Source organism: Hypomesus nipponensis, chromosome 20, assembly GCF_054491055.1.
Source record: "Hypomesus nipponensis isolate SF chromosome 20, ASM5449105v1, whole genome shotgun sequence".
Lineage (NCBI taxonomy): Eukaryota > Metazoa > Chordata > Actinopteri > Osmeriformes > Osmeridae > Hypomesus > Hypomesus nipponensis.
In genome coordinates, this window is record NC_140380.1 from 3,260,195 (window position 1) to 3,287,700 (window position 27,506).

General features: G+C 48.8%; 1 protein-coding gene across 2 annotated transcripts in view; it reads left to right on the forward strand.

Annotated features, from left to right (window-relative positions):
• LOC146245170 (transcription factor COE1-A) overlaps positions 1 to 27,211 on the forward strand; it is a 76,139-nt gene extending 48,928 nt beyond the window's left edge. The window contains exons 7-18 of one of the 2 annotated variants that reach the window (XM_084683984.1): positions 3,154 to 3,235; positions 5,312 to 5,453; positions 5,945 to 6,075; positions 7,461 to 7,587; positions 12,675 to 12,763; positions 18,497 to 18,562; positions 19,022 to 19,196; positions 19,607 to 19,774; positions 21,107 to 21,301; positions 21,614 to 21,682; positions 24,116 to 24,143; positions 24,651 to 24,664. In XM_084683984.1, coding sequence (XP_084540110.1) covers positions 3,154 to 3,235; positions 5,312 to 5,453; positions 5,945 to 6,075; positions 7,461 to 7,587; positions 12,675 to 12,763; positions 18,497 to 18,562; positions 19,022 to 19,196; positions 19,607 to 19,774; positions 21,107 to 21,301; positions 21,614 to 21,681 — 1,243 coding nt within the window. In that variant the 3' untranslated portion in view covers position 21,682; positions 24,116 to 24,143; positions 24,651 to 24,664. Of the gene's footprint in view, positions 1 to 3,153; positions 3,236 to 5,311; positions 5,454 to 5,944; positions 6,076 to 7,460; positions 7,588 to 12,674; positions 12,764 to 18,496; positions 18,563 to 19,021; positions 19,197 to 19,606; positions 19,775 to 21,106; positions 21,302 to 21,613; positions 21,683 to 24,115 lie in introns of both variants that reach the window. The other variant, XM_084683985.1, reaches the window with a different exon arrangement.
• Positions 27,212 to 27,506: the final 295 nt, after the last annotated feature.

Consider the following 27,506-nt stretch of genomic DNA (forward strand, 5'->3'; position numbering starts at 1 on the left):
GGGGTAGTATGAGGTAAAGGGAGTAAATTGGAGAGAAGATAGAAGCGGGGTCAAACAATCTGATAAAGTGAAGTAAGGGAGGGAGAGAGCAAGATGGGAAAGAGAGAGTAAAAGAGATACAGTAGGATTAACTTACTGGTTTCTCTTTTCCTCTCTGACTCTCTCTTTCTCATCCCTCTATCCTATCTACTCTCATCCTTCCTGCTTTTCTCCCTCCCTCTCTCTCATCCCCCCACTCCTCAATCTCCCCCCTTTCCCTCTCTCTCTCTCTCTCTCTCTCTCTCTCTCTCTCTCTCTCTCTCTCTCTCTCTTTCCTCCTTTTCTCTCTCTCCTTCCTTCTCTCTCTCTCCCTCTCATCCTCTGTCTCTGAGGCTTGCCTTTATTAAATATTAATGCTAGTTGTGCTCTGAGCCATAATTGCCATCTCAGCCTCTGAATAATAGATGTTTCTGCTCTGTTCACTGTCGTTACTCATCGAACAGCTAACACAGTTAGCATGGTTAAGACAGCTAAAACAGCTTAAGTAGCTTGAGAAGCTAACCTAGCTAACATGGCTAATGTATCCAACTTCACTAGATTGACTAACATAGCTGTAGTGGGCCAACAGCACTTACATGGATAGCTAAGCTAATGCAACATGTCTTAGCTGAAACAATATTTATAGCAGCAAATCAACACAGCTAACAAACCTGAGCTGCGTTTCCCAAAAACCTCGTAAGCCTAAGTTGATTGTAGAATCCGTTGTAGAACGAATCTTAGTTTTAACGGGCTGTTCCCAAAGACATCATAGCTAGTGTCTGTTGAAAATTTGTAGCTTTTGAAAGCGCATAGATTAGCCCACTCCTAAGAGCATGTTTGGGAAACGCAAGTAAGAAATATTGATGGTTTTGTTTTTTGCCCGATCGTTGCTACGATCCATTGTTATCGGGAAACACTGCCCTGGTTAATATCACCAAAGTAGCTAGAAAGGCTAAAGGAACGAGTTGTAATAAACAGCAGCTTTCAGAAGGTGAGACTATGTTTTAATATGGCAAAGTCGCAAGGTAAAAAACGGGTCTTTTCATAGCTCTACAGTAGGTTAGGAACTGCATGTGTGTGAGTGTGTGTGTGTGCCTGTGTGTGTATGACACACACACACACACACATGCAGTTCCTCCACACTCGTGTTTTAGTGTGTCAGGTCAGCTCTTTGAGTGTAATCCCTTCAGTAGTGGAAAGGTCAACAATGTCGTTATGACACTTACAGAGAGAGTGGCTTCCCTCCTCCTCCCTCCCTCCCTCCCCCCTCCCATACTTCTTCCTCTTCCCTCCTCCCCCTCCCATCATCCTCCTCCCCCTGTTTCCCCATACTTCCACTGCCCTCCCCCTTTCCACCCAGACACCGTGAACAAAATTGATAGGTTTCATTGGAGAGTAGATAAAAAGGCATTATAGGATTGGCCTAGGCATTCTGGAAACATAAGGTATATGTGGGTGTGTGTGTGAATGTTGTCTCTTTTTCTGGATCCTTCTCTTTCTCTCTCTTTCTCTCTTTGCCTCTTACCTCTACTTTCTTTCCAATCCAACACAAGCTCGAGTTCTCTAGTATATGTTTCTGAATGTTGGGAGCAGACTGGGGTGGTCTAGGAAGGTTCTCTAAACATTGAGAGGAGCAGAAGACAGGCAGACAGAGGTTGTCTGAACGTTGTTGGGAGGTTGGCGAGGTCTCTGTTGGGGTCACCATGCTTGTCCTCCTCTGTGATAGGCTCTGTCATAAGGGGTTACAGGTCAGGGCCTAGCCTCTGAGTAATTAAGCAGCCGGAGGAGGAAACAGGTGGAAAACAGGCAGGAAGCAGTCTGGGAGAAGATATTTCGCTAGTTAACGAAGGCCCAGCTCGTTAATGCTGCTCTGCTCTGCTCTAGTGGAACTGTGGAGAGACTGTCACTGCAATCTTGTTCTCCTCTCTCTCTCTCTCTCTCTCTCTCTCTCTCTCTCTCTCTCTCTCTCTCTCTCTCTCTCTCTCTCTCTCTCTCTCTCTCTCTCTCTCTTTCTTTCCCCCTGTTTCTCAAACCCTCCCTCTTTCTCACCCTCTCTCTCTCATCTGTACTCATATATCTCTCTTTCTCTGTTCTGTCTCTCTCTTTTTCTATCTCAAGGAGTTGAAGTTGTTTAAGTGGAGGAATATGAAATCTCGTAAACTGTGGTACTGGCATTGAGTTCAGTGTGTGTGTGTGTGTGTCTGTGTGTGTGTGTGTTTGTTCATTAGTAGTATGCTAACGTACATGTAGACATACTCAGGCTGGTTACACAGTGTCGTCAAACACACACCACTCTTCCGCACTGGTATGTGGAAAGTACTGGTGTCAACATAGTCTGTGTGTGTGTGTGTGTGTGTGTGTGGGGGGGGGGGGGGGGGTACATGTGTGTGTGCAAGTTCAGGTCCAGAATCAGACACAGACAGCCAGGCGGTGGGGTGGGGGTCTAGGGGCGGGGGGTGGGTTGGGGGGGAGGGGGTTTTCAGAGAGCCATGGCCACATAAGGATGTGGATGAGTGGGCTGACAGACCTGTCTCTGCCCCCCAACAGATGGACCAGGGGAGAAAGAGAGTGTGTGTGCATCTGTGTGTGTGTGTGTGTGTGTGTACGTGTGTGTATGTGTGTGTGTGGAGGCTCAAAGGTCATCGTTGGGGAGATCCTATGTCCATAACCCTCCGAGGTCCCCATGTCAACTGATGAGCTGTTGACAGCATACCCACAGCCACACACACACACACACACACGTAAACAGATGCACACTCACACACAGATGGGCGTCAAAATCACAAACATGTTGATCCAGGTTGTGTTTTGGTGTTCACCAGCTGGTCTCCTTGAAACACAGTCACACAGTCACACACAGGCACACATATCTCTTTAGTGACAAACCTTATATTGTGTGTCAGTTCCATTAAAATATGTAGGTTTTCTCCACATGTGTAACATTGTCTGTTCTCTCTCTCTCTCTCTCTCTCTCTCTCTCTCTCTCTCTCTCTCTCTCTCTCTCTCTCTCTCTCTCTCTCTCTCTCTCTCTCCCCCGCTCTCTCCATTTCTCTCTTTCTTCCTCCTTCTCTATCTCTCTCTCTCCTGCAATCTTTCTTTTTTCTCCCTCCCTTTCTCTCTCCATTTGTTCTGCAGGTTTTTCCTCAAGTTCTTTCTGAAATGTAACCAGAACTGTCTGAAGAACGCAGGGAACCCCAGAGATATGAGACGATTCCAGGTTAGAACCTCTCTCTCTCTCTCTCTCTCTCTCTCTCTTATTCTCTCTTATTCTCTCTCTCTCTCTTATTCTCTATTATTCTCTGTCTCTCTTATTCTCCCTCTCTCTCTCTCTCTTATTCTCTCTTATTCTCTCTCTCTCTCTTATTCTCTATTATTCTCTCTCTCTCTTATTCTCCCTCTCTCTCTCTCTCTCTCTATTTATCTCTCACCGTCTCTCTCCCTCCCTCTCGCTCTCTCTGTCTGTCTGTCTCTCTCTCTCTCCGTCTCTCTCTCTCTATTGCCTCTCTTCTCCTTTTCCTCCCTTGTTGTACTAAGTAAGCTCTGTTATCAGGAACACATGCAATCTAAAGTCCACCTCACACACACACACACACACACACCCACAGGACAGAAATGTGTGTGTCTAAAAAAGTAAATAAGCCATCAGTGCCTAACAGGAAACAGGAGACCCAGACCTGGTCACCACAGGAACGCTGGGATCTCTCACACACGCACACGCACACACACACATACACACACACAGGGAACACACACAGAGAACACACACACAATTCCCTGTCTATATTGTGCATGTATGTGTGTGCAAGTGTGGGTGTATGTGTGTATTTTAGCGGTCCACTGGTGACAGTTTAATTAGCTTTAGGTTGGCAGAAGAGACAGTCAGAAAGGCAGTAGGCTAGTTAACTAACCTTTCCTCCTTCTCCCCTCCTATCCCCCTCTACTCCATCCTCTCATCCTCTCATTCTACTACTTATCTCTCCTTCCACCTCTCCAGTTCTCTGCATCATTTCCTCTTCGCCTTTCACCTTCGTCTATCTCTCTGTGTTCTGTTTTAATCCTCTCTTTCCCACCCTTTTTTCCCCATCCCTAATGAACACACAGTCAGAAGGGGAGGGGAGGGGAGGGGAGGGGGAGGAGGGCGAGGGCAAGGGAGGGAGGGACATGGGAGGGGGAGGGGAGGGGAGGAAGGGAAAGGAGAGGAGAAGGGCTGTAGATCTCCTTATCTTCTGAAACCAGCAGCATTAGGAAGTGACCACTTGAGACCAAGTGGAGATACTGGCCTCTATATTCCCTGACAGATTTATCACAGCTGCACGTGTGTGTGTGTGGCTGTGAGTGCACGGGCGTGTGTCTGTTTGTGTGTGTGTGTGCTTGCGTGTGTGTGTCGCAGTGCATGTGTACATGCACATGTGTGTGTGTGTGTGCGTGGCAGTGCGTTTGGACGGCCCACCGTGTGAGCGCGTGTGTGCCAGCAAATGAGTGTGGCTGTGTGTATGCCCATGTGTTTGCGGCATGCTTGTGTGTGCGTGTAAACACGCGTGTTTACGTGGCCATGACTGTGTCAGTGGATGTGTGGGACTTTGTGTGTTGGGCAGCCATTGAGGGCTGATAAAGGACCTCGTGTCACAGCGTCCATCGCTCCTGCGTGACTCTAATTGTTGCCCTCCTCTCTGGTGGAACTGAGGCAGACAGCTCTGTTTCCCTGGGCCTAATTAGAGGACGTACCGTCCATAACTCACTGCAGCAGCACAGGGGAGCCGTAGAGAAGAGGGACACGGTCCACACGCTCATTACTGAGCCAGTAGAACGGCACAGCACACGGCTCTCTCTCTCTCTCTCTCTCTCTCTCTCTCTCTCTCTCTCTCTCTCTCTCTCTCTCTCTCTCTCTCTCTCTCTCTCTCTCTGAGGAGTCTCTCTGGGACGTCTCTGCTGCTCCACAGAGAGAGAGAGAGAGAGAGAGAGAGAGAGAGAGAGAGAGAGAGAGAGAGAGGGGAGGGCGGGGCATATGCTTGTGGGTAGGTGAAAGGGAGAGTGGGGGAAGAGAGGTGTAAGGGCAAGGTGAGGAGGTGTGGGAGGAGGAGGAGGAGCAGGAGGAGTATATGAGCCTGCATGTCCCCATGCTGGTCAGGACTCCTTTAAGCACTAGGTCTGTCCAAAAATAGATCATGGATGTCCAGGGAAAGAGTGGTTGCTCATGTGTGTTTGTGTGCGTGTGTTGGATGGTGAGTTAACACAAGAAAGCAGAAGTGTTCGAGGAGCTAACTCCCTCCCCCCCCCCCCCGCCCTCCCCCAGGTGGTGGTGTCCACCACGGTCAGTGTGGAGGGTCACGTCCTAGCCGTGTCTGACAACATGTTCGTCCACAACAACTCCAAACACGGACGCCGGGCCCGCCGCCTCGACCCCTCGGAAGGAACCCCCTCGTACCTGGAGCACGGTAAGCTCCGCTCTCCTGCCTGCCGCGGGATAGGCTCCGCCCACACAGGCAAGGAGAGCGAGAGAGGAGGCGTCAGTCACACACTCATCCATGTGTGTGTGTGTGTGTGTGTGTAAGGCAGTGTGGGGGAGCAGATGGCAGTGAAAGGCTCCCAGAGTGTTAATCCTGTCAGATGGATTGTTGCTTTTCCATCTGCTTAATCTACACACACACACACACACACACACACCTCCGTCAAACAGACCATTTACGCCAACATTATATAGACCAATGGGCCCGCACACACACACACACCATGAACACACACATGCCAAGCGCACACACACGCGTTTCCTTTGCGATCGCTTCCTGTCCAGGTCAGGCGATGGAAGAACGACCTGCACGACACATGTATACCAACCCATGGTATACCAAACTGGGATCTGACATGAGCATCCCTCCCTCCTTCTCTCCACCCTCTCCCTAAACCTCTCCACTTTTTCTCCCCCCAGCGGCTCCGTGTATCAAGGCTATCAGCCCCAGCGAGGGCTGGACTACAGGCGGAGCCACCGTCATCATCATCGGGGACAACTTCTTCGATGGCCTGCAGGTCATCTTTGGAACCATGCTGGTGTGGAGCGAGGTGAGAAGTCACACACACACACGTATATACACACTCACACACCCTCACTCTTGTGCACACATACATACGCACTCTCTCACTCACACACACACATGTTCACTCTCCTGCACAGATACATGCACACACACCCTGTCACCTACACAGTGACAGGTATATGGTGGAGATACTTGGTCCCAGACATGGGAAGTAGGAAGTCGGAATCAGAGGTCTGGAGACGAAGTAGCTTCCCACACCGAGATCCTGTTTAAACACACACACACCGCACGCACACACACACACACCCTACTGGAAATATAGCAGCTTAGGCAGCAGATGTTTCAACATCCTCTGATTATTGTGTCTAAATACCACTACCACTGCTAAAACACACACACGCAATCACACTCCTCCTCTCCTCCTCCTCTTTTCTCCTCTCTTCCTTGTCTTTTCCTCCTCTCCTGAGTGTTTCGTGTGTCGTCCTCATTACAGCCCTCATAAACGGGGAGGGGCAATATCACTGGTTACCTCAATATCACTCAGATACAGAGATCAGAAGGTTGTTGGTTTGATTCCCGTCAGTGCATATTGTTGTATCCTTGGGCAAGGCACTTCACCCTACTCGCCTCGGGGAATGTCCCTGTATTTACTGTAAGTCGCTCTGGATAAGAGCGTCTGCTAAATGACTAAATGTAATGTAGATACCCCCTCCCACACACACACAACTCTGCCATAGTGATCAGACCAGTGGTGATAGCCGTCAAATAGGCAACAAATGTACCTCCATACGCACACACATACACACACAGATGCACACGTTGTTGACGTTTTCCTCAGCACTGCTCGAACCCGTGTTTATTTATCTTCTGACTCCACTCTAGGTGTGCATGGCCCCTGTCCAACAATAGCTCTCTTGTGTGTGTGTGTGTGTGTGTTTTCTCCAACTCACTTACCTCACACACGTTTTACGGATGTCTCGTCCTCTCTCCTTATCGTTTCCTCTCCACTCCTCTCCTCTCCAGATTGTTTACCTATTACAGAGATAAACTGTTTGGCCCACCGGCATGTTGCTGGTGCTGACTATGTGAAGAGTTGTAAAAACCCGGCTTCAGTTTTGACCAATGCACCAAAGCAATCGAAAAAACCTGTAAGAGGCTTGTTCACATGAAGTGTTTGTTTGCAGTGTTGACACTTACGCAGTTTTTCCTTCCCCCTCTCCCAATCTGTCTCTGCCCCTCTATCCCAATCCCTCTCTCTCTCTCTCTCTCTCTCTCTCTCTCTCTCTCTCTCTCTCTCTCTCTCTCTCTCTCTCTCTCTCTCTCTCTCTCTCTCTCTCTCTCTCTCTCTTTCCCTCCCTCCCTCCCTCCCTCCCTCTGTCCCTCCCTCCCTACCTTCCTTCCCCCCCCTAGCTCATCACCCCCCATGCTATCCGTGTCCAGACCCCCCCTCGTCACATCCCCGGGGTCGTAGAGGTCACTCTGTCTTACAAGTCCAAGCAGTTCTGCAAAGGCACACCTGGACGCTTCATCTACACAGGTGAGCACACACGCACACACACGCACACACACACACGCACACACACACGCACGCACGCACGCACGCACACACACACGCACAGTCAACTCCACTCGCTCTCTCTTTCCCAAATGTTCCCTAAACTCTCCCTTCTCCCCCCTCGCACTCTCCCCACCTACTCATGTATTACAGCAGGAATCCCACCTATTTCCTGTTGGGTGGGGTGGGGGGATTAATGCAGTGACTTCCTGTATGAGGGAGATAGTGGGCCAATCAGGAGGCTTTATCTCTGGGACAGGAAGAAGGGAAAGGACGGTGTCTGTATCAGACAGACTTTCTCTCTCACTTACAGCTGTCTAGCTCTGTGTGTTTGTGTTTGTACGTGTGTGTGCGTGTCTCTGTACATGCGCGTGTGTGTGTCTGTACATGTGTGAATACGTGTGTGTCTGTGTGTCCGTACGTGTGTGTGTCTATGTGTATGCGTGTGTATGTATGTGTGTGTGTGTGTGCGTGTGGTTCATGGGCAGGCCAGGCAGAGTTGAGTTCATCCCAGCTGATTGGGTGATTGTTATAAACGAATGCTTGTTAAAGAGTTTCAGTCAGCCAGCAGGCCTTTATGCTCTCCTTCTTGAAACACTTTGAACAAAGTGAATCCATCCAGAACATTTAGTTCACCAACACAGACACACACTCCACATGACTAGAGCCATACACTAACACACACACACCACATATACAGCCAAACGTACACTCAGACACATTCACTTTTATACGAATGTTGTACAATCCCACAAATAAACAGCAGTATCAACATATCTCAGACATGTGGCTGATCTCTCTCACACACACACACACACACACAGACACACACACATACGGTGGAGGGTGGGGTGACGATGATGTCTGAGTCATTGATATTGATCCTCCCAACAGTACTCCATCACACCGCACTGTTGGAAGCCATGCAGTGTGTATGTGTGATTAGACTCTCTCTCTCTCTCTCTCTCTCTCTCTCTCTCTCTCTCTCTCTCTCTCTCTCTCTCTCTCTCTGTCTCTCTCTCTCTCTCTCTCTCTCTCTCTCTCTCTCTCTCTCTCTCTCTACACCTCTCCCTCTCTGTTTTTCTCTCTCATTCTCTAATCATCTGGGATCCTTTCCCGGCCCTGGGGCCAAATAGACTCTAACCAGACCCCCCCCCTCCCATAGACCCCCCACTCTTAACAGACCCTTAACCCTCCTGCCCTCAGGCTCTCTCCACTCCTCACTGCTACTAGACCTTTACTCAGACCCCAGACTCCCTCCTTCCTCTTCCCTCTTCCTTTCCTCCCTCCCCCTCACAGTACCCCCTCCTCCTTCCCTCCCTCACACCCTGTGCCCTAAGTGCTCCTCCCATGGGGCGGGGCTGACCTCTGACCCACTCCCCTGTCAATCTTGACAGAATTTGAGCGGAGAAACCTGATAGGTTCACTGGTTGTCGCTGGTTACCTCACCCTGCACCAAGGTCGAGTTCTCTCTGGGGGTCAAAGATCGCAGCTCCCGGCGATCATTGGTTCTGTTTCCGTCTGGCTGTGTGTGTGTTTGTATGTGTGTGTGTGTGTGTAAACCGACCAACCCCTCTGGTCGTGAACAATTAACCACACACACGCAGTTGAAAGAGATGATGAATCAGAAGAGAGGGAAAGATGGCTGGTTAATCTGGAGAACAGATGGCTTCACACACCAGGCCTTATGGCTGCTAGCACTGCCTGGGCAGGAGCATTTAACACACGCACAAACACACACATGAATGCAGATACACACACACACATGCATGCAGATGCACACACACGCCGCACACATTCGACAGACAGCTCAATGTTGAGGCTCCAGAGTGACTGTTGTAGCCTGTAAGCGGAGAGCAGGACCACGGGGTCCTGAATATAGACAGACAGGCGTCTTTTCACAGGACTACGCATCCCAGGATCCATTGGTAACCAGGGGTAACCAGGCAGTCCTTGTCTCATGAAATCGGCCAGCCAATCACTCAGCAGGAAAGTTTGGTCCTGCCAATTGGGTCAGAGATAATAAACCTTCATTTGTGTCCTCTGGACCAGTAGGAAGTGAGCCTGGTCTAGTGGTCGATAGTTAGGAGGCTGGACACAAGGAGAGAGAGAGAGAGACAGAGAGAGAGACAGAGAGAGGGAAAGAGCGGAAAGGAGAGAGGGGAAGAGAGGAGAGGAGAGAGGGAGGGAGAGAGAGAAAGAGGGATAGAGAGAGGAAGAGGGAGAGAGAGGGGGGGGAAATGTTGAGCTACCTTGTGGAGTGGAGGAATGTCTCGGATAAGATTGTATTGATCCTAAAGTGGTGTGGAAGAATAACTCATCTATAATAAGGAAAGAAATCGAGCGAGAAGTCAGTTCAATCCTTACCACCACCACCCCCACCCCCAGACCTCACCTGAGCAGGAGAGGTGGGGTAGGGGGAGACGGGGGTAAGAGAAGGAAGATGGGAAGAGGAGGGAGAGAGGGGGAGAGCGGTACAAGAGGGAGTGAGTATGAGAGAAGGGGAGTGGGTGGGGGAGAGAGGGGTGAAAAAGGGAGAGGGGGGAGAAGTGAGATGGGGAGAGGGAGGAAGACTCTCAATAGTACTCTTTCTGAAAGCTGCCATCTTACTACAAGATTACATTGCGTTTACCACAATAAATGTGTGTGTGTGTGTACACCTCCCTATGTGGTGTTTTCCTTGTATTCATTTTTTATCCCTTTTCTCCTCCTTTCCTCTCTTCTGCTCCCATCTCCTCTTCCCCTCCACCTCCTCTCCTCTCCTCCCCCTCCTCTCCTCCTCTCCCCAGGTCAGTCTTGTGAAATATGATGAGGGCTCGCTCTGCCCTCATGAAAGTTCAATGAGCATTGATCTGTGTGGTTGCTAGGCATCCTTTATGTTAGTTTTTTTTTTGGGGGGGGGGGCTTTTGGGGGGAGGGTTGATAGAGAGAAAGATGTCGAGAAAGAATTAGAAATGGAGAGAAAACCAGAGAACAACAGAGAGAACTAGAGAGAGAATGAGAGGAAAGGGGAAAAGAGAAAGAGAGAGAGAGAGAAGGAGGGGAGGGATAGAAAGAGAGAGCGAGAGAAAAAGGATACCCACTCACCGACAGAAACACAAGACCTGCATAATCTTAGAAAATTCTCCTGACACTCGTTTTCATCTTTTCTTCTTGCTAAGGTTGCAACATTCTGTGTGTGTGTGTGTGTGTGTGTGTGTGTGTGTGTTTGTGTGTGTAGTCCATAGAGACTGCCCAGAGAGAAACCTTAGCCAGCCTCTCCTCTCCTCCAGAGTCAACACATGTGGTTTTAATAAGAAAAAACAATAACACACTATGGGAGGTGAATTCTGCTGCTCTATAAATACTACTGCTGCACACACACACACACTCACTCACACACACACAGACACAAAATGCATTGCAATATCCTGAAACATTAACTGAACAAATGCAGTTGTAAATGTTGTGTTTTCTAATGTTGTGTAGATTTAGTGTTAATATTTAGTTATAAGGGTGGAGTGCAGATCTCCCCCCCCCCCCCCCGCCCTCTCTCTTTCTCTCTCTCTCTTTATGTCTCTTGATGCTGTGGTAACAGAACACCCTTATTGGTCCATAACGGTAAAATGCACATTAACAGTCCATGGAAAGTACCCAGCATCACACACACACACACATACCGTCCCTCCCCCCTCCCCAACACACACACACACAAACCAGCCCCCCACATACACACACACACTCCTGTTGTTCCATGCTGGGTATGAGGGGTGTTGTTTCAGTCAGAGAGCTGCAGGCTTGGTGACCGTGTCTGCAAGGTTGTAACAACAGGAAGACAGCCCGTCTCACATCCAATAATAAGATGTCTCAGAAGCAAAAGAGCATTTCTATAGAAACTGCCTTTTCAGCTCTAGAACTGTGCTTGAGATTTAAGACTGAGACACGTTCTAAAACGACTAATATTCCAGTAGAGGCCTAAAACTGGCATGTTCTTGTACATGAACGTTAATACATGATGTTAGTGTGTGTGTGTCTGTATCTGTTTGTAGGTATTCATATGTGTGTGTGTATATGTGTGTGTGTGTGTGAATGTGTTTTTGTCGGAGGGTGGGGGGGGGGGGCTTAAGATGGAGTGTCTTTTCTAAGAGTTTTGAGTTCCACTCTCTTTAATGGATTATCCAAAAGTTAGAAACACACACACAGTGACTGACAGGCTATTAGATTTCCTGTGTGACTGTGAATGCAGTCTTTAACAGCAATAATTGCAACACTAAAGGTAAAAGTAAAGCCCCTCAAAGACATCACATAATCGTTGTAGCATTATTCTTCATATAGTAGATAGATGCTCCTACCACTTACCTGTCCCCTCTGTCATACAAGCTGGGTGACGGGATGAGAGGGGGGGCAGAGAGAGGGGGGAGGGCAGAGAGAGGGGGGGGCAGAGAGAGGGGGGGAAGAAAGAGAGGGGGGGGCAGAGAGAGAGGGGGGGGGCAGAAAGAGAGGGGGGCCAGAGAGAGGGGGGGCAGAGAGTGGGGGGGGGAGAAGGGGGGGCAGAGAGAGGGGGGCCAGAGAGAGGGGGGGGCAGAAAGAGAGGGGGGGGCAGAAAGAGAGGGGGGGGCAGAAGGAGAGAGGGGCCAGAGAGAGGGGGGGCAGAGAGTGGGGGGGGGGGAAGGGGGGGCAGAGAGAGGGGGGCAGAGAGAGGGGGGGGGCAGAAAGAGAGGGGGGGGCAGAAAGAGAGGGGGGGGGCAGAAAGAGAGGGGGGCCAGAGAGAGGGGGGCAGAGAGTGGGGGGGGGAGAAGGGGGGGCAGAGAGAGGGGGGCCAGAGAGAGGGGGGGGCAGAGAGTGGGGGGGGGGAGAGAGGGGGGGGGCAGAAAGAGTGGGGGCGCAGAAAGATAGGGGGGCCAGCGAGAGAGGGGGGGGGCAGAAAGAAGGAGGGGGGGTTGCAGAAAGGGAAAGCCACATCCTCACCCTCTCTGACAGAGACGCAGTTTACAGAGTTTGGTCTCTCTTTCGAGCCAAAATGTCAACATAAATAATCGCCAAATGTTGTGGTAACCCTCTCCATCCCTTGTGTGTGTGTGTATCCTCAGCCTTGAACGAGCCCACCATAGACTATGGCTTCCAGAGACTTCAGAAGGTCATCCCTCGTCACCCTGGCGACCCCGAACGCCTGCCCAAGGTAGACCTCACTTCCTGCTTCAACTGACCAATCAGAATCAACTGCCTGATTTTTCTGCACTTCCGACTTATAGAACTCTGCACTCCCACATGCACACTCACACTCACGTGAATCAACACACACATGCACACACAAACACTCACACACAACAGAGCCACCCTTTATATGACAGCATCCCTGACCCCTGTTATTTTGGTTGGGCGGGGTCATGACCTTGTGTGTTCAGCAGCTGATTGGTCCCCGTTGTGGAGCTGTTCCAGACACAGCATGTGATTGGTTGTCATGGAAATGACATTAAAAGCAGAACTGTCACATCTCCACAGCGACGTTCCGTGTGATGTCACTGTCGACTGCGACGCACTGACTCCTACACATGTGTTAACAATCTCAGATGTCGCCGTGGGAACACATTTACGACAGGGCGGGGATGTTGACATCATAACTGCAGATACACATTTTGTGTTGCCTAGACACACACTCTGCTTCTGTGTGTGCGCGTGTAGGTCTCTGAGAAGTGTGAAGATTCAGGGTGTAATTGATCTTTGGGGAGAAATGAACACACACAGCCACACCCCTTTTATCTTATCGTTACAAGTGCAGCTGGGACAGCTGGTGTACGAAGACAAGCACACACTGACTCGCACACACTCACACACAGAAACGCATGCACACACGAAGGTGGTTACCTGAAGGACTCACTGACAAGTCCTAACCTGCTGTCCTGTATCTAACGGTGAACGGGCAAGATAGAGAGAGAGAGAGAGAGAGAGAGGGGGGGGGGGTAGAGTGGGGGAAGGACTGGGGGGAGAGCGAAGGAGAGAGACAGGGAAAGGGAGAGTGTCACAGTAGCAGCAATCATGTACACATCAATCACACGAATGCATTCAACACACACATATACACATTTATATATACACACGTACATGCATACACACACGCGCATGAACACACACACACACACATACACACAATCATATACTGTACACCCACACACACATGCTGAGCAGACTGACGGGCAGTAGGAGAGCTGCGTCCCCTGTGACACCCCCAGCAGAGAGGGTCAGGGGACAGGAAATGATGTCAGCGCCAGTGACTGGCGTACCTCGATGATGTCACTGGGGTGTCTGATTTCCTGGAGAGAGCAAGTGAGTCACGAGAGGAGGAGATGAAAACTGACTCATCTCCACCTTAATGGTATCCGACACACACACACACACACACACCCACCCACACGCACAGTCCATATTTGTGTTTGTGAGGGTATAGCGTTTGATTCCACAGACTGCACTCTGGCATGTCAAGACTTCTCGCCTGAAACAAGCAAGTCTACAGGAGTGAAAGAATGGAGAGGAAATGAAAGAGAGAGGGGGACACAGGAGATAGAGACAAAGAGGGATGGGGAGGGAGGGAGGGAGGGAGGGAGAGAGGGAGGGAGGGAGGGAGGGAGGGAGGGAGGGAGGGAGGGAGGGAGGGAGGGAGGGAGGGAGGGAGGGAGGGAGGGAGGGAGGGAGGGAGGGAGGGAGGGAGGGAGGGAGGGAGGGAGGGAGGGAGGGAGGGAGGGAGGGAGGGAGGGGTGTTGTTTAAGAGTGTGTACAGGGAAAGGTGATCCATCATGATGGTCAGCACTGCCTCCTTCACCCAGTCGATCGAACACACAGTCACACACACTCACACACACTCACACACACTCACACACACTCGCACACACTCTCACACAATCTCACAAACACTTCTCGTCCGACCGATCGAACACACACTCCACACTTTATTACAGCTAGCCTCCATAATTGAGTCCCAGCACAGACAGAGAGACGTGTGTGTGCGTGGAGATTCCTCGGCCAGCTGACATCTAAACATTTCTTGTTACACGCCCTAAAATGTCAAATTCCGAGAAATTATTTTTCTCTGTCTCCTCCGATACACACGCACACACACACTCACACACACACACACACACACACACTCACAGTGCTGATGTCACTAGCTTGGCTCATGCCTGTTCTATCGATTTCTTTCTTTATTGAGGTAATAACTGTTTGTTGACGGTCTTCCTTTGAACTGCAACACAGGAGGGGTGAGGAGAAGAGGGGAAAGGAGGAGAGGAAAGAATGGAGAGGAGAGTAGAGGAGTAGACAGGAGAGGAGAAAATCCTGTACAGAATATCTGTGCTACCCCAACATACAGACAGACAGACAGTCAGACAGACAGACAGACAGACAGACAGACAGACAGACAGACAGTCAGACAGACAGACAGACAGACAGACAAACAGAGGGACGGTTAGAGCTGTGGCGTGTGTGTGTGTGTGTGTGTTTTGGTGCGTGTAAGGGGATTATAAGAGGAAACAGAAGCTGTAATTGCTCAGTGGGCATTAAGAGTAAGAGAGAAAAAGAGAGGGAAGACAGAGAGAATTACAATAAAGAGAGGAGCAGAGAGAGAGGAAGAGACCGTAAGAACAAAAGAGTTGGCTTCTAACCTCTTGTCTTCAGCCCTCCCTCCCTCCTCCACATCTTTCCCCACTTTCTTCCTCCTCTCCCACTCTCCTCTATCCCCCCCCCCCCCCCCCCCCCCCCCCCCAGGTAGTTAGTCTGGTCCCTGTTGGCCATGGTTCAAGCTCCACCGTCTGTGGTTGCCACGACGATCTGTATCCCCCGGCAACAAACTTTGACCCCCAGACAAGGCCCCACATGTCACAACTGCTGTTGTTGTTGTTGTTGTTTATTTTGCACACACTACACACAGACACACATAAACCACACGTACACACAGACAGTACAGACAGACAGACAGACAGACAGTACACACAGACAGACAGACAGACAGACAGACAGACAGACAGACAGACAGACAGACAGACAGTACACACAGACAGACAGACAGACAGACAGACAGTACACACAGACAGACAGACAGTACACACAGACAGACAGACAGACAGACAGTACACACAGACAGACAGACAGACAGACAGACAGACAGACGGTACACACAGACGGTACACACACTGGTAAGTCTAAAGGGTTTATGTCTGTGTACGTGTGGTTTTTGTGTGCGTGGTGTGGGCATGTGAGAGAGAGAGACTTTTCCTCAGGACTGTTGTCGTAACTTTCCCGTGGTGAGTCACTCAAAGATGATGTCAAGCTCCTGTCCCATCACACTAAGATGATGTCACAGATGACACTGAATTTTCAGTATATTAGTTGACGCCACCAATATGAGTAAGCAAGATTGCTCTATACGTACACTCACACTCATTCTCTCTCACACAGATACACACACACACATTCTCACAAAAACAGTATAGTCTGCTGTGTGTAGTTGGTTACTGGTGTCAGCCACCTAGAAAGAGAGAGAGGTGAGAAGGAGAGAGAGGAAGTGAGAGAGATAGAGGGAGAGACTTTGACTTTAAAGATGTCTTTATTGGGCATTCCAAACTGCCAGCTAACCAACAGTTATACCACAACAGCCATTGTTCTCTTACATACTCGTATTCAAACGAAACCCATTCCATTTATTTCCAGACAAACCTTAAAAAGAAAACAAAACATCCCTAATTACAACTTTAAGCCCCCCCCTTCACATCCACTGTGCATAAGGCACCCCTCACCCACCACACATCAGCAAACTCTTCTATCTTTCCCACCAGCTTACAATGTGAGAACTCGATACGTAACCTTGCCATGACAAGCAACATGACCAGCAACACTGCCTTTGCATCAAGTGACCCTCCTCCCAAGAGCCTACTCTTCCTTGTCTTCAATATTGCCAACTTGGGCTGCCCAAATAAATAGTTCAAGAGGCGTGATCTCCTCTTCTCCTGAACTGTGTACATGACCCACCACTCATACACCATACCTGCAGCACCTGAAACAAGCCCTGGAACCTGAAACACTGGCCGAGAAGATGTCTAATGTGAGAGAGGGGAAGAGAGAGATAGAGGGATAGAGGGGAAGAGAGAGAGAGAGACAGAGGGAGAAAAGGGAAGAGAGAGGTGTGAGGGGAAGAGTGATGGAGGGAGAGAGAGAGAGGAGAAGAGAGAGGTGTAGGGAGAAAGAGATAGAAAGAGAAATGAGCGGGGAGGGTAAATGTAAGATGGAGAGAGAGTGAAAGAGTGAGAGAGAGAGAGAGAGAGAGAGAGAGAGGGAGAGAAAGAGAGAGAAAGAGAGAGAGAGAGACAAAGAGAGAGAGAGAGAGAGAGAGAGATGACAAGACAAGAAACCTGATACAGCACTTCCTAAGGCAAAATCCCAGCATGCATTAGTGCACCCAGGGGTCTGTCTGAGATATGACATCACTGCGGTGGCGTTCTTACGAGGGATAGGACGTTGACCCTACATGAAGGCCGTGTGCAATAGACCATTAGGAGATGATCACTGATAATGACTAAATGGGATGAACATGCGACCTATCAGCATCTCTGGCTGGTTTGCGTGTGTATGTGTGTCTGTGTGTGCATTTGGGAGTGTACAAGTGTGTTCGTGTGTGTGTGTGTGTGTGTGTGTGTCAAGCATGGCTTGTCTGACTTCACCCCTACCTCATCACTCCTTCTGCTAATGCAAGCAGATGAGATTAAGGCCAACTATAAGTTAACCCATTCAAAGCATTGAAAGAGGAGGAGGAGACGGAGGAGGTGCAAGGGAGGAGAGAGAGAGGAGAGAGAGAAGGAGGAGGGAGCACATGGAGGGTGGAGGAAAATGGGGGGGAGATGGAAGAGGAGGAGGGTGGAGGAGAGAGGGAAGGAAGAGAGTGGGAGGGAGGGAGGGAGGCAGGGAGGCAGGGAGGCAGGGAGGCAGGGAGGCAGGGAGGGAGGGAGGGAGGGAGGGAGGGAGGGAGGGAGGCAGGCAGGCAGGCAGGGAGGGAGGGAGGGAGGGAGGGAGGGAGGGAGGGAGGGAGGGAGGGAGGGAGGGAGGGAGGGAGGGAGGGAGGGAGGGAGGGAGGGAGGGAGGGAGAAGGAGAGAGGTTGGAGGAGAAAGGGAGGTAGGAGAGGGAGAGGGACTGGAAAAAAGGGAGAAGAAAAGGAAAATAAAGGTTGGAAAAAACTCGATAAGAGTGTAGCTGTTTTTTTCCTCGGTTCTCTCCTCTCTCTTTGTGTTAGGGTAGGAACGTTTGTGAGTTGTGAGTGTGTGTTAGTGTGTGTGCTTGTATGTGGGTGTGATTGTGTGCATGTGATTGTGTGTGTGTGTGTGTGTGTTCCCTCTGCGTGGTCCACTGCAGTAATGAGAGGTTAACACAGTGGCAGCGCCTCCATAATTGAGTGAATTTAGCACCTTGGACAGCCACACTAAAACTGCTTATTGCTTTCCTGACCTCCTTCCATGTTCTCCTACGCCCCCCAGCCCATCCACCCCCCACCCCTACCCCCCCACCACCCTCCACCCCCCCTGACTGAGAGGCAATATGCTGCAGAGCACACACACACAGGGGGACACATACAGTAAATGACACAGACACTCACCCACACACACACACACACACAGGTGAACACATACAATACACACAGACACACACACAGAAAGCACTATAATGATCAGCAGCACATGCTTAAGGGCATGTTTCAAACCGAGGTTAGAGGAGAGGAGAGGGAAGGAAAGGAGAGGTGAAGAGAGGTGAGGATGGGAGAGGAGATGCCGTGTGTGACAACTCACAGGCCTGTCAAAGGAACTTTAAAGGAATTTAAATCCGTTTATCTTCTAACCCCTTCTCCCTCTCCCTGACCCCCTCCCCCCTCACCAGGAAGTAATACTGAAGAGGGCAGCAGACCTTGTAGAAGCCCTGTATGGGATGCCCCATAACAACCAGGTCAGTTTCACATACACACACACACTGACACTCACAACCCCCCCACACACACACACACACACACACACACACTAATAGCTAAGCCACTGAAATATTCAGGCCTGTACTTATAGGACATGTCTTTTTGAATAATTCCTCCTCTAACTAATAGCTAACATGCTAACTTGTGCTAGCATCACTGACACTACTAGCATCACATGTCAACACCACATGACTAATGTATAACGTCACATTACTAAAATATGACATTGCATGACTAATGTAGACACATCCAGTAGCCAGGTAACACAAGTACGACCTACACTGTCTAGACAGAGGGGGGAGGTGGGGGGGGTGGCATTTTCAAGTGCGAACGCTAGTAAACTAACTAGCGCTTACTCTCCTTCCCTCTCCCTTCTCTCCCTCTGTCTCCCTTCTCTCTCTCTCTTCTCTCTCTCACATCCTCCTCCCCCCCAACAGGAGATTATTCTGAAGAGAGCTGCGGATATAGCTGAAGCTCTCTACAATGTTCCCAGAAACCACAACCAACTGACAGGACTCTCCAACAGCTCCGTCCACGCTGGCATGATGACGGTCAACTCCTTCTCCGGACAGCTGGCCGTCAATGTGTCAGAGTCCCCACAGGCCAATCAGGGTGAGGGGGCGGGACTTGTGTGTGGGAGTGAGGCAGCAGAGAATCCCTGAACATATTCATTTTGTACGAGATCCTGTGATTGTGGTTGAAAATGTCTTAGTCAGTACAGTTGATCCTCTTCTCATGGTCCACCCTCTCTCCATATCGCTCACTCTCTCTATTTATATTATATTATTATATTTATCCATATTTTTTTTCTTTCTCTCAATCTTCCTCTTGCTCTCTCTCTTTCTCTCCCTCTCTCTCCCTCCATCTGTCATTCTCTCTCTCTCTCTCTCTCTCTCTCTCTCTCTCTCTCTCTCTCTCTCTCTCTCTCTCTCTCTCTCTCTCTCTCTCTCTCTCTCTCTCTCTCTCTCTCTCTCTCTCTCTCTATCTCTTCATCTTCATGTCTTTCTCTCTTTCCCCCCCAGGGTTCAGCCGTAGCTCCAGCAGTGTGTCTCCCCACGGTTACGTGCCAAGCTCCACCCCCCAGCAGGGCAGCTACAGCAGTGTGAACGGCTACGCCAACACGCCCATGAACAACCTGGGGGCTTCGCCTGGTTTCCTCAATGGCTCCGCCGCCAACTCTCCCTACGCCAGTAAGGAGGGGGGGGGGGGATGGGGGGAGGGAAACAGAGAGAGAGAGAGAGAGAGAGAGAGAGAGAGAGAGAGAGAGAGAGAGAGAGAGAGAGAGAGAGAGAGAGAGACAGTGAGGACCTTAGATCAGTTCTGTGGTGATTCCCCCCTGGGGCTTCCTGTCCCTACGCTGTCTGTGAACATGCACACTCCTCTTCTCTACCTGCCGGACTTTCATGTGACGGCTCCTCTCTGTACCCTCCCCTCCTCCTCTTCGCTCTTTAATGAGCTTCCTTTAACAATTAGAAGAATAGAGGAAGTGGTTGAGAGGACGACAGGAAGACAGATCAAACGAAGAGTTTGTTCCTGTTTGTTTTTGTTGTTGTTTGTGTTATTATGGGATGAGAGGAGGGAGTTTGAGAGGGCGGGGTGGGGAGGGGGGGGGGCATTTGAAGTTGTGCAGACATCTGATAGGAGGAAGTTAACTTTCTGTCTGGGCGTCCATTGATGACCAGCCAGACAGGAAGTGGCCCGACCAGCCTTCCGCTTATGGGAAGGCTGCATCTGTGATCTTGCTGGATGTTTGGCAAGCTGTTTTCTCCAACCTCCCCACCTTATCGCATGCCCCCCCACCCAGCCAAGCAGGACAATTAAAAACCGTTAATTAAATCGATAACCTGATTGGAGGGGCAACCACCTCTCCTCTGCTCCTCCGGCCGTTAACAAGTGTTCTAGAATGCCGCCTCACTCCATCAGACATGACCAATAAATCCACCCGCCCTGCCTCTCTCACTCCAATTTTCATTAATTGATTTGTTGGGTCTTGATAAATGGATTGTGCCCTTGTTCCAATTGGCTGTGCTTGACAGAGGCTGTTAGCAAAAAGAATCATTCATCATAAAGACTGACCAGTTAGACTAGATCAGGTGTGTGTTCAAGTGTGCTAAAGTGTTCGGTTGTTGTTAGTGGTTGCTAACCCACAACAGGGAGCTCTCCAAGGTGAACTGACAGATCAATACCTATTCATCCTCTAAATCCACCGGAATTTAATTCCCTGGATATAGACCTGTTCTTTTTCTCTTTTTTTAAATGCTTGTTTTTCTTTTTATGCTCCAGTGACCGCCACATTTTCCCAGGAGAAATTAAAAACCTCTTCCTCTCCCTCTGTCTCTCCCTCCTCCTCTCCTCTTCCTCTTCCCTTGTCATATTCTTCTCCCCGCCCCCACCTCCTCCCTTTTCTCCTCCCTTTTCTCCTCTTCCTCCTCCCAAACTCTCTTCCCCTCTCCTCCACCCTCTCCTCCCCATTCTCCCCCCTCCTTTGCCTCCTCTCCTCCATTCCTCCTCTCCTCCTCCAGTCGTCCCCTCCAGTCCCACTATGGCCTCCTCCACCTCCCTCCCCTCCAACTGTTCCTCCTCCTCAGGTATCTTCTCCTTCTCCCCGGCCAACATGGTCTCCGCCGTCAAGCAGAAGAGCGCTTTTGCCCCTGTTGTCCGCCCCCAGACCTCCCCCCCGCCCACCTGCACCAGCACCAATGGCAACAGTCTCCAGGGTGAGTGAAACGCCAGCTGGCCAATAGGGGATCTGTGTTCTAATATGTCCTTGCATCCCTTTCGGTTTGAGGCCCTGCTAACTCCTCCAATCAGGGTATCTGTCACAGCCCATCCCCCTCCAATCAGAGTCTCTGTCACATCTCCTGCTGCTGTATTCTTAAAATAACTGTTTTATCCCTCTTCCACTCTGGCCCTCCTCTCCCTCTCCCACCTTTTCCTCATACAACCCAATGCTCTCCCTATTCCTCCTCCTTCCCTTTCTCTTTTCCTGCTCATTTCTCCCTTCTTCCCTCCCTTTCTCCATCTCTCAGACCAGTCTTATGTGGACGCTAGCAAGTACTCTACAAGCAGTTCTCTGCAGGGACTGGCCTTCTCTTGAAGTATGTTACAAAGTCCTCTCCTCCCTCCATTCCTCCTCTCATCCCTCCTCATCCCTCCACTCATCCCTCCACTCCGACACTCAACCCTCCCTCATCTCTCCCTTCCTGCGCTCAACCCTCCCTCCTTTCGAAACTGCCATTCCACAGGAAGTAGTATTGATTGTCGTAGTGTTTCATTTCCTGTCTGAAAAATGCATTCTCTATTACAAACCCTCCACTGAACCATAAATGCACTTTGTCTTTCACAAGCACCACAGACTCACTAACTGAAGCAGTTTTTCCATTCACTCTGTCACACACACACATGCACACATGCACGCACACACACACACACACTTAACTCCCTATAACAATTTTCTCAGTCTCTCTGTCTCTCTATATATCTCCTCCCCTCTCTCCTTCCTTCTCTCTCTCTCTCTCTCTCTCTCTCTCTCTCTCTCTCTCTCTCTCTCTCTCTCTCTCTCTCTCTCTCTCTCTCTCTCTCTCTCTCTCTCTCTCTCTCTCTCTCTCTCTCTCTCTCTCTGACCATCCCTCTTCTTCTTGCTGTTGGGATGTGATCAACTATGACAGCTGTTGACAATCCATACTGGCACTCATTACTCTGTCACACACCTACCGCACTGCACTTCACAGTGAGAGTGCGTGTGTGTGTGTGTGTGTGTGTGAGAGAGAGAGAGAGAGAGAGAGAGAGAGAGAGAGAGAGAGAGAGAGAGAGAGAGAGAGAGAGAGAGAGAGAGAGATGAAAGCAGTAGGGTAGGTAGCAAGCCTGTCATACATGATGTTCTGTCAGTGAGACAGTGTGTGGAAAACTATCTCACCCACTCATGTAAACCTGTGCAACACACACACACATGTACATGAATACACACACACACGCGCAGGCACACATACATGCACACACATATCTCCAGATGAGGCGGAGTGTTTCTGATCTCAGCTTTAAAATCTGAGAACTCTCAGATGAGTTGCCCAACATTTTGATTAAAGAAATGTTACTTTATATATTTTACCACCCTAAACAGAAAGGAAAGATGTGAATGTGTAGGTGCACAGATAGTGTATGTGTGTGTGTGTCTGTTTGTTTGTCTGCACCTTCAACCACCTTCAAGAGATCTGAATGTATCAGCAACCTCCTATCTCCGAGCTACCTTCCTAGCAACCATCCTGTACCTACAACCTCTGCTAGCTACCCTCCCAGCAACCCTACTGTACCTACACCCTCTCCAAGCAACCCTACTGTACCTACACCCTCTCCAAGCAACCCTCTGTACCTACACCCTCTCCTAGCAACCCTACTGTACCTACACCCTCTCCCAGCAACCCTACTGTACCTACACCCTCTCCCAGCAACCCTACTGTACCTACACCCTCTCCCAGCAACCCTACTGTACTTACACCCTCTCCTAGCAACCCTACTGTACCTACACCCTCTCCTAGCAACCCTACTGTATCTACACCCTCTCCCAGCAACCCTACTGTACCTACACCCTCTCCTAGCAACCCTACTGTACCTACACCCTCTCCCAGCAACCCTACTGTACCTACACCCTCTCCTAGCAACCCTACTGTACCTACACCCTCTCCCAGCAACCCTACTGTACCTACACCCTCTCCTAGCTCCCCTATCCTCTCTTCTAGCCACCCTTCTAGCAACCCCAACTCCCTAACCCAGCATCCCTACAGATCAATGCCTGACCCCACATCCCTTCATCATCATCCTCCTCATCATCATTTTCTGCAACGAAACATTTCACACTCTCACCCACACCACGTGTTATTAGTTAGTAGTTTGAAAGTAGATGAGAGATATAAAGCTTGAGTGTGTGTGTGTGTGTGTACAGTATGTGTGATTGTGTGAGTGTGTGGTGTATGTGTTTATATGTGTGTGTGTGTGTGTGTGTGTGTGTGTGTGCGTGTGTTTGGGTGTGTGCCCATTCGTCTGTCATCAATGCACCACTATCCTGGGGTGTGTTCACAACATAGATAACCATCCTCATGTGTTCACAACATAGATAACCATCCTCATGTGTTCACAGACAGTCCTACTTTTGAACACGCGCGAAGGAATTATTCATTATTCATACAACACACACGCACACGCACGCACACGCACATGCACACACACACACAGTGAGAGGTGATTGAGAGGGTGCCACAATTAAGACAGACTTTTACACATCTAACAGAGTGTGTCAACAGTGCTGTTTTTGCCCGCCTGGCTTGGATGTTGAAATGTTGGGAAGATTTATCCTCTATTTGAAACGTCGTTTGAATCCCAGGCCACAGCTAGTCAGCCAGATGTGAGAAACACATTGCTCTATTTAAGGACACATTGTGCGAAGAAAACGTTGAACACCAATGTATCAACTGATGATTTTCTTTTCTCTTCTACCTTTTTCTCTCTCTCTCCTTCTCCCTCCTTTCACCAAACAGTGATCCCTGGAATGATCGTTCCTCCCATGTAAGCGATGTGTGTGTGAATGTGTGTGTGTGCGTGGTGCACGTGTGTGTGTCTGTGCGTATGTGTGAGAGGGGAAGAACACACACACACCCAGCATGGATCTCAGTGTGTAGATAAGGCTCCGGTTTGGGGCTGGAACTTCCAGTCCTACAATGAAGAAAGATCCAGAAACTCAGGCGCTTTTTACAAGGAATCACATTTGAACAAAATAAATGAATATGGAAAAAAAAACTCAAGTAACAAAAAACTGTGCGTTTGCAACAACTCGTTTTCAATTTGTACAAATACTCATTGATGATTTTGTAGAGGGAAAGATTACCCAGAAGCCCCCAGTCTCCACCGAGGGGAAACAGTTTATTTATTTTTGTTTGGGAGAAGATTTACTCCATTGCCTTTTTGCTTTGTTGTTTTTTGTGTGTGTGTGTGATTGATTTATTGATTATTCAATTTGTTTTGTGCAAAATTTGAGTGACGACGCTCATGTTTAAAGTGTAATATACATCACAGAGACTCGCTGAAGGGAATGCTCTATTTCTGAGTGGAAACCAGAAGAATAGAGAGACGGTTAAGTGAAGGAAAGACAGGAGTTAAAGGTGAAGAGGCAGTGAAACAGACCTGACAGCCAGATCCCACGCTGGCCAATCAAACAGATGGAGGGATTCCTTTCCTCCTTTAACAGAAAGATGGAGGAGGCCTCAACCCTAAACCCCGCCCCCATCAAACCCCGCCCCCAAACTCACAGGGACACACCCCTGACTTGACCTAGAATGACCCAGAATGCTCTGCTGGTGACCATTTGGCTAATCAGATCCCTTTTCACATGCCAACCAGGAAGTGCCACCTTAGCTGTGTAACCATGGATGCAGTGGAGGCCTAGCCAATCCCCTACAGACACTCCTTCCTGCAACTCAGATGCCATTTTGAAGGAAAACATTTTTTGAAGGAAGGTGCCATTTCACCGAAGTTTTTGTTGTTGTTTTTGTATGTTTTTAAAACAAATGAATTACTAGGTTTTTTGCATTTCTTTGTGTTATTTCATGTTGAAACTGTGATGAAGATGAAGACAGTGATGATGATGACGTGTCGGCCATTCAGAATGGGTTTGTTATTCCACAAAGTCACCAAACAGGAAGTCAAACCAGCTAATGGAGCGACATTTCTCATGACAAGCACTGTAAAGGTGGACATTGGATAGCCAGCAATGTACTGCTCCAGGGATGTGTTCAGCAAATCTCTGAATTTGAATCAAGCATTTAATTTTGTGTGTGTGCGATAGTGTTTTGTACATAGCAATGAGTTTGTTGTGATTTGCCCATAGATTCTTTTTGCCAAAGTCATCATTTTGTGTCCTATTTAACCATGAACAGAAAGTCTTAAGGCAGCTTGTGCTTAGATCAGTCCAGGGCTGCTCACCAACACGTCCCTCTCCCGGCCGGAGACACAGGCACATTTTGTTTACGGGACAAACAAATTTAAATAATCAATCTTAAACTAAATGGTTCCACACTGTACAAAAACACAACTGAAACCATTCAGCTTGAGCTGTAATGAGTTCAATCCATTACATGGAAATGTGTGTGGTGATTAAAACACATTTAGCATCAAATACAATGATCAGTTAGTGGAATACACTTCTGGTGTGCTTGTATTCAATATTGGGGACGCCCCGTACAGTGAGACCCATGGAACAGCGCTGAGGTCTGGTGAATCAAGCACACCTGAAGTCTAACCAGTTACCTCTGAAGTTGGCCTATTCACATAAATACTACTACAGACAGGTGGAATAACACGTCCACTTTTTTCTCTCCCTCTCTCTCACTCTCTTTCTCCCTATCTCTTCCCCTCCCTCCCTCTGTTTCTCCTTGTGTGTGGGAGTGTCTGTACCTTCACTTAAGAGCAGACCTGTGACGTCATGCTGTTGTCTTGTGTTTAAATGTTATTTTGTTACATTTCACGTCATTCATGTTTTTAATAATTTTTCAATGAAGCCATATTTCCATTTAATAATTCCACCCGCCTAAAAAAAGCCATTGTCTATTTTTGTATCATTTGTAAGTTAATTAAAATGTTTCTTGTTTTTTGTTCATTTATTTTTATTTTTTATCACATGGTAAAAACGTCATATTATTCTTGTAGTATTTAGTTCTAAAGATTTTTAAATTATGTATAAGTATATCATTTGAATATCTTTTTATTTTGCTTTGCGTTTTCTGAAGAAGTGAAGCTGTTTTAAACAAACAATATGCATGAGATCTTTAACACGCTTAAAGAGAGTGAAAGCAGGAAGAACAAAACAAAAAAGATGAAAATACTTTTTATTTTCTATCACAGTTTGCTTTCATCTCCCCTTGCCGGTCATCCCCTCTTCTCTTTACCTCCTCTTTTTCTCCTCCACCCTTGCTTTATTTATCCAGGATTTGAAACACACTCAGACGCATTGACTGAACGAGACTTCTGAATGCCTTAACACACACTCATCCTCAGACAGACAGACAGACAGACAGTCATCTCTCTGGAGGCAGACAGACAGACAGAGACAGGCAGGCAGGCAGGCAGGCAGGCCGGCAGACTTCAGTCGGGAGGTCTCTACACACACATTAAACACGTTGGCGCTAGTCCCTAAATATATATAGATACATCCTATACACATCTGAGTTTGATGTAGAGAAATCTCTCTCTGTCTCTCTCACACACTGTCTCTCTATCTCTGTCTCTCTATCTCAATCTCTCTCTTTCACTGTTTCTCCCTCCAACACATAGAATTGAGACATGTTCTTTGATAAGGGTCATGTGACCACTCTTTGTCATCTGGTATGTGCGTGTGCGCGTGTGTGCATGTGTGGGTGTGTGTGCGCACCACCATCAGTTCTCTTAAAGAGGATGTGGTGCGTTTTATTTAATTGCTGAAGGATGATGACTTCACTGAGATTGGTGAGTCTGTGTACACATGCACTTGTAACCATGATGATGACGATGAAGGGGACGATAATGATGATGATGATGATGGTAGATACTACACACATAGTCATTTGGTCAACAAGAACAATCTACTCCCTCTGCCACCCCTCACCCCCCCCCCCCCGCCCAACTCTGCCCCCCCCCCATTCCTGGCATTGGACCAGCCCTAAAGCAGCATATATATATATATATGAGTATATAACAAGGACACAGAGGGAGAATCAAACTACTGTAAAGATGCTCATTTTTGATGAACTTTGAAGATGTAAAAAAACTTTTCAACTTTCACTATATTTAATTAAAGTTCCATCTTGTCTGTGAAAAAACTGGTGTGTTGTCTTTCTCGTGCAGTCAACTCACACACACACACACACACACTCTCTGAACCGAAGTGTACATATGTGA